The sequence below is a fragment of the Alosa alosa genome, chromosome 24 (genome assembly GCF_017589495.1).
Source record: "Alosa alosa isolate M-15738 ecotype Scorff River chromosome 24, AALO_Geno_1.1, whole genome shotgun sequence".
Lineage (NCBI taxonomy): Eukaryota > Metazoa > Chordata > Actinopteri > Clupeiformes > Clupeidae > Alosa > Alosa alosa.
In genome coordinates, this window is record NC_063212.1 from 3,525,233 (window position 1) to 3,532,936 (window position 7,704).

Here is a 7,704-nt window from a genome sequence, read left to right on the forward strand (position 1 = left end):
CATTAAACTGGATTCTCCCACTAAAAGCAACTCATCTTGACTCTCTCCATCATGATTCCCACTCTTTAAACCAACTAATATGTTCACTTGAATCAATTAAAAATTATAGGCTACCATTAATTAATAGCGTGAGTTAACATGAAAAACAAAGGGGTTGTCTCTCATCTACAACAACTGGTTACCTTGGGCTGCTACAACGTCAACCACTGTGCACAGTAGGCCCTATGCTACTCTTTGTGGTTGATCAACTTAAAAGATTTTTGGTGATGGCGTTATTGTAAGGCCTAGTAGACCTAAATTCTGAGAAATTAAATGGAACACGATCTACATAAGTGTACCAGACCTTTTTTTGTCTTCAAGGGTTGAATGAAGGGAGTTTGCAAAATAGTGTATTTTCAAGTCAATAAACATTCTTAATTTTCGAATGTCTTTGTCAGGGAACATCTGACTTTTAAAAACCATAGGCCTGGTAGTCGCTCAGACAAGGAGTTATAAGATAAAGGCAATACCATTTGTGTCACCTAAAGCCCTACTTACACTGACAGACTTTGGAAAGATTTGCAAAGATTTGGAAAAGATTTTTGAAAGACTACAGTCTCAGACCGTCTCACATCTAAAGACAAGTGGTAGAGTTTTAAGTCAATGCAATGACTAGGGATCTTGCAGGGTCACTATTTACAAGACTGCAACTAGATTCCTTTAAATTATTACCCATCGTGCATAGATAAACAGGAACTGAAATGATAGCCTACTAAGCTCAAAGTCATATTTTCGTGTTTCTGCAGCATTGTTTTATGTGTGACATCCCTAACCGATATAGAGTTGTTCTGTCACGTGGAAGAGCCGACTAAATATGTATAAGAAATGACAAATATTATAAGAATAACAAATAATCATATAGGCTACAGCTGTCGCCTACTTTGCCCCTTCCTGTTTGTTGTTGGAGAGAAGTCACTATTGGTTTTTATAGTTCACGTCACTATTTGCATGAGCCACGACTAGAAAGACTTGCATGTTTGTGTGCAATGTGTGCATGTTTGATATTGTTTTAACGGCAAAACTAGAAAAAGACTGACTCGAAACCGCTTACTTACACTAAACGATCTAGTTGACGGGAGTGCGCTGGATTCCAGTACAGCTCCCATGATTTCTGTCCGACTTTGGAAATGTAGTCGCCGACTGTGAAAACAGACCAAAATCGTACAATGTAAGGCCGCTATAATGCACTTCAGTGAATTAGCAAGATACCATCAGAAGCCAACAATCATAAAGCACAGTGCGTGCACGCGCGCTCTCTCCCCTGCACATGAAGCTGTCTGCGTGTTGTAGGCTAGATTTGCGTGAGTTCTTTCTATCTGCTTTACTTTTGTGAGTTCGTTCTATGAGGTACCAGTGTTTAGCTGTCTGCTTTGTCACTACTTTTAAAATGTATATACATTTGTTGCCCTGCAACAAGTGAACAATACATCCACAATATACTCCTTCATACCAACCTCAAGTTTCTCAAGAAACTGAAAATTTAATTAAAGGAACCATATGTAAGATTGTGGCCAAAACTGGTACTGCAATCACTTTTAAATTACTGTAGAGCGGTGTAACCCCTCCCCCTCCCTCGAGGTTGCCAACCCGGATGCCGAAACACTACTGACTTTGTGATTAGTACATAGGTGGAGGGTGGCGCATCAGGCCAAAACACAACATGACATGACAAAACACAACATCAACATCAGTTGAGGGCTGCAACTTCACTTTTTAAAATGACAATATCCTGGCTGGACTGCTGTTATCAGTGATATAAGTATTTGAAATTAACATGATTTCTTAATGTCTAGTGACATACCAGAGCCATTTTATGATTAATTGAAATACATTTCTTACATATGGTTCCTTTAATAATTTGCCGAGACTTGTTGTTATCATAATATTGAGATTCAGGAAGATGAAATTGCTCTCATACACAATGCACTCCTTCATACTAACCTCAAGTTTCTTGAGAAAATAAACAAATAGACAAAAAAGCAGTTCAAATTATTTTAACAGCTACAAAAATAGATGTTCATAGATATAAGTTATTGTGGGGGAAATGTCTTGGATGAGTATATTTGTATATCTTCATTTACAGTAATAGAATAATAATAAAATTGATTATATTTTAATGTCCCCAGGAATTTGCTTTAGAACAGCATAGCCCAGTGACAGACAACTTAGATAATTCACTTTAATGTGTTTGTATTACATTTTATTCAAATACAAAGAAATTTTATGTGAGAGTAAGGTATTTGTGTTTTTTTTTCTCCTTCAATGTATGAGTATGGTGTTTGCGTCTGGTGTCCCTAATGTATTTGTGCTAATTTCACATCTTGAGCATGTTTCTGTTTATCTGGATGTTTTGCCTCATGCCACCCTTGAATTATCAGTGCCTCACTTGCCACCCTTGTTAAAAATGTCTAGAATCGCCACTGAACATGTGATCACTTCTGGTCATATTTACAAACAAGCCAATTAGGTACCACGTTATAGATGGCCACAAATTATGTCATCCATGTGGATTGGCTGCTCCTAGCAGGGAATTGCCAATTCATCCACCAGTCTACTAAGAAAACATACTTTTGTGTCCACCACTAATGTGGCACCTAATTGGCCTGTTTGTGAAAATGTGGTCAGAAGCGAGCACGTCAGATGTCATTTTTAACGATGGTGGTGGCCAACTGGGAGGTTAACTCATTGAATGGCAAGCTGTTTTCGGGAGCTTTGTCCTAGAGTGCCAGCAATCTAGACCATTGTTGATGATTTTTGTACAACAACAGCAAATTCTGTGTTATAGCTATGAACACATACAATGGCTCGTTTAAAAGGTGACACTTTAAGCTCTCGGTGGTGCAAACCGTGTATTTCTACACGCCTCTGTTCCTGAGAAATCCCAAGCTAAACAGTGGCTAGTTTTCATCAAAATCGCATTTTCTAGAAATGGAGATATAACGTCTTTCATGAAATATGAAGTGTTGCCTGTATTGAAGTGTTGAAGTGTTACTTACTTGTGTAAACTTTCCGGGAAGTGATCAGCAAGACCTGGCGAGACTGCCACCTAGTGATAGACCCACGAAAATGGCCTGGTTTTGACCTGACGTGCATGCGTCGCTGATTCGACCCAAAGCAGCAACCGAGTTATGATAAAATGTCCAGATAAAATGTCCAGATTGTGCGTTTTCATGAGTTTTCGATCGTCATATATTTCATTTCCATTCATCACAGAGTTCCCAAAATCACATATAAGGTGTGTTAGAGTGTCTAGTTTCGTAATTTTTAAAAAAAAGCTAAAAACGTAATATTACGTTTTTGGCACTCGATGAGTTAACTGGCTGAAGCTAACCCTTTAAACCCTGTCAACCAGTGTGTGTGTGTGTGTGTGTGTGTTATTATAGGTTGTGGAGCGCCTAGAGGCAGACCTTGGGGTCAAAGTTCAGGAGTTGCGTCTGCCAGAGCTGAAGTATGGCTACCAAATCTGGGAGACCTTCATGGGCCTACCTGACAAAGATGGAAAGGTGAGGGAGAGTGTAAGGCCATCAGTAGTTGGCTGGGATCACACAGTCCACTCCAGCTACTGGAGAGCACTGCAAAGAACTCATACAAACAGCATAATGTGCTTTTTAACATCACAGTAATCAGCCCGGCCTCAACAGCTACAGCCCAAAGCGAGTGTGTTCTTGATGTTGACTGAGTGTGTTTTCTTCAGCCCCCACAGCCCTTTGCAGAGCTGATGGGTGAGGGGGGGTCGACTGTTTGGCCTCCATGGGAGCTTGTCAAGTGGATGCTGGGAAGATCCTCTCACACTATGGCATCAATAGGTAGTGACACACAGTCAACGCACGCGCACATATTACACTGCTGCCATCGACTTTGAATAAGAACACCGGTGTTAGAAAAGTTTATGGTTTATTCCACTATTCAGCACAGTTCAGATTACATTCAGATCCCATGTTCAACTGAACACACAATGTGCTCTCACTTCTTCTTTACTACTAGCAACACCATTTCGTATACTGATATAAATGCTCTACTGCCACCCACTGGACAAACATTATACCTGTAACAGATTATGAGCTTAAATAAATTTAGGGGTTTGTCCAGTCCACATTGGGGATGGTTTTGTTATCAAACGTGGCACAAAAAGGTTGGTCTTATATTTCTTAATAAGTCATGGGTGCGTTTTGGGCGTAACATCTTTTAAACCAATAAAAATACTTCTGTCATTCCCTTTAACAGCAAGCAGCGCAATTTCAAACAGCGCATCGGTATTTTAATAGTCAGTGGCGCATTTGAAGGAATCTGCTTGCACGCAAGATTGTATGGAACAGGTATTCCACTAAGCCATGCTTTACTAAAACCTAGCAGAGTATAGCCTACACACATCTGCACATTTATCCTGCAGAGGAGTTGCTGATTACATCTCGTGTCAGTGCGTCTTCAGCTGTGCTTCATATGTGCCTTTCGACCAGGCTTTACTTGGTCAGTGGCGTAATGCTTTTTAAATGGTATAAGATAGCGATTTTTTTATACCATCTTATACCATCTTTTTTATCTTTGATTTTAGATCACGCGCCAGACCACACCTTATGTTGTTAATTGCCACAACCCTGGGCACATTGTGTAATAAAAGAGAAGGGCATGGCGAAAAACTCAAGTGTAAGATAGGAATAAACTTTGCATCATGAAGCCATGCGCTGCGTCAAAATAGGGCCCTATAACACTGAATACCATACAGGTCACACACACACACACATAAAGACACATGCACACACATGCAGGCACACGCATGCGCACATGCACGCACACACACACACACACACACACACACACACACACACACACACACACACACGCATGCGCATGCATGCACGCACACATATTCTCCACACACGGACATGCACGCACACACCAAGTAGAATCTAGTAGATCCATACACACACACAGGCAAGCACATACTCGTACAGATGTACGCACACACACACATCAACACACACACACACAAATAAACACACACACACAAAGACACGTACACAAACGCACGCACATGCACACATACAGGCACGCACACACAGGCATGCACACACACAAACACTCAAACACTTGCACACACTTACACACACACACACACAGGCACGCATAAACACTCAAATAAACACGCCCACTTGCAAGCTCACACACACACACACACACACACACACACACACACACACACACACACACAAAGACACTCACACAAGCAGGCACACACACACACACAGCGCCGGGATTAGTGTGTGCTTCACCTCACTGTGTGTTCACTGTGTGCTGAGTGTGTTTCTCTAATTCACGGATTGGGATAAATGCAGAGACCAAATTTTCCTCAAGGGATCAAAAGAGTATATAAATATATACTTATACCTATACACACACCATTTTTACTATCACTGGCGAAGAGACCTGCGGAAACTCAGGCGAGCAAGTGCTCCACCAGCCATCATGACCACATTCTACCGAGGCACCATTGAGAGCATCCTCTCCAGCTGTATCGCTGTGTGGGCGGAAGCTGCACTGAATACAACAGGAAAGCCCTGCTGCAGCATAGTGAACACAGCTGGAAGGATTATTGGTGCTTCACCCCCTCCCTGAAGGACATTTACACCACCCACCTCACCCCAAGGCTTACCAAAATTGTGAGTGATGCAAGTCACCCCGCCACAATCTGTTTGATCTACTGCCCTCTGGGAAGAGGTACAGAAGCCTGCGCCCCAAGACTACCAGACTCACCAACAGCTTCATACACCAAGCTGTAAGGATGCTGAACTCTCCTCCTCTCCCCCCTCCACCCTCAGCGACATAACATCCTGGACATTGGACCCAAAATGGCAGCCTGCACTACTCCACTTGCACACTTGCACACTTGTACACTTTACAACTTGGGTGTTGTTGTCCTGAAAACACAACACTTCTGCTGCTCTTACATAACTTGCACCACTATGCCACTTTCTTTCTTACTTAGGTCAAACAGAACTGCCCAAGCCTTTTATTGGCCTGACTTTGCACTAGTATTTTATTGACTGTCTATGCACAATTTCAACCAAATTTTGCTGCTCTTATTTTTTCATTATTATATGTGCCCTCTTATTTACTTATTTACTTACTTTTTGTTTACTTGAATGTTATGTTTGTCTGTGGACCTAAATTGGCAAAATATGTCTTGTCTTCACCGTGGGATAGTGAGAAAATGTAATTTGATCTCTTTGTATGTCTGGAACATGTGAAGAAATTGACAATAAAGCTGACTTTGACTGAAATGTGCAATCAGTGGACCGTCATACACTTTACTTAGCACACATTATATATACTTCACCTGTCTAGTGTTCTTATTGTCATCTTTTTGAAGTTGTGCTTCACGTCAAGAAAGCACCTTTTTGTGTTTAAATTATGTCATATGTATAATGTTAGACATGACCAACATACACACATTCTAAAGCAGACACCATTGTTTTTAATAACAGGCATGCATGTGCGTGTGTTTGTTTGTCCAAGGCTTGGCTCTCAAACAGTTTGTTCACTTTGGCAAGCCATCGCCGTTCCTTTTTCAGCAGAAGGAGGCGCTAGAGAGGCATCTGGAGGAGCTGCTGGGTTCTGATGGGGTGCTACTATACCCCCCTTATCCCTGCCTGGCCTCCAAACACCACCACCAACTCTTCAGACCCTTCAACTTTGCCTACACTGGTAACTCTGACACTTTGTCCCATACTTGTATTGCACATTGTCAAATATATGATGTACTTTTCACCTTTTATATATGTAAATACGGACCTTAAAACTTAATTGTCATTGTGCCTCCTCCTTATCCACCACCTCTCTGCTGCAGGCATTTTCAACGTCCTTGGTTTGCCGATTACCCAGTGTCCTCTTGGGCTGAGCAGAGAGGGGCTGCCGCTGGGTGTGCAGGTGATTTCCTGGAAACTGCAGGACCGCCTGACATTGGCCACCGCCTTGTACCTGGAGAAGGCTTTTGGGGGGTGGAGGGACCCAGGGGAGTCCTGACTGATATATACATATAAAAATCACTAATATTTCTTGCAGTGTAGACTGTGTACTACCCATCAGTAATGCTTCAAATGGGATATTGTCAGTAATTGATTGTTTGAGTGTAGAAATTAAGTTTTTGAGTTCTTTCTGCTGCCGGTATTCTTCGTATAGGAAATGTATGGATAGCTGATGGCCCCAAGCTGGACCCAAGCTGTGTACCCGTATTGGCTATTTACAGTATGCTTCAGCCGTGAAACTAGCCTGATCCTACCATGCTCTCGTACATTTCATAATGTACAGAGAGTTTGGCCACTATCCATTGCCAAGCATTAATTTCCTTGAAGGCGAGTACTCTGTTGAAGTTTAAAACTATTGAATCTGCCCAGAGCCACTCTGGATCTGCCATAACCAATCGCTAAAGTTTGGTCGTGACGTGTATGTCATGCTCAAACTAGCGCACAACCTCATTGTCATCGTTCTCAGCCACCCCCTCTGTTCGCTGATTGGACAGGTAAAATTTGGCCTGAGAAAACCCGAAATATAACGAAATCCCAGACGACGTACTGAAGGGAAATTAAAATTGAGCGAAAGTACATAGAAGGGCGGAGCCGGGCTACCGTGAAACCAGTTAACCACTAAATGTTCATTTCTTCAGTGCTT

General features: G+C 41.9%; 1 protein-coding gene across 1 annotated transcript in view; it reads left to right on the forward strand.

Moving 5' to 3' along the window:
- LOC125289589 (fatty-acid amide hydrolase 2-A-like) overlaps positions 1-7,063 on the forward strand; it is a 34,943-nt gene extending 27,880 nt beyond the window's left edge. Inside the window, exons 8-11 of the mRNA XM_048236520.1 lie at positions 3,423-3,542; positions 3,734-3,845; positions 6,553-6,741; positions 6,884-7,063. Of these exons, the coding sequence (XP_048092477.1) occupies positions 3,423-3,542; positions 3,734-3,845; positions 6,553-6,741; positions 6,884-7,059 (597 nt within the window). The 3' untranslated portion in view covers positions 7,060-7,063. The remainder of the gene's footprint in view (positions 1-3,422; positions 3,543-3,733; positions 3,846-6,552; positions 6,742-6,883) is intronic.
- Positions 7,064-7,704: the final 641 nt, after the last annotated feature.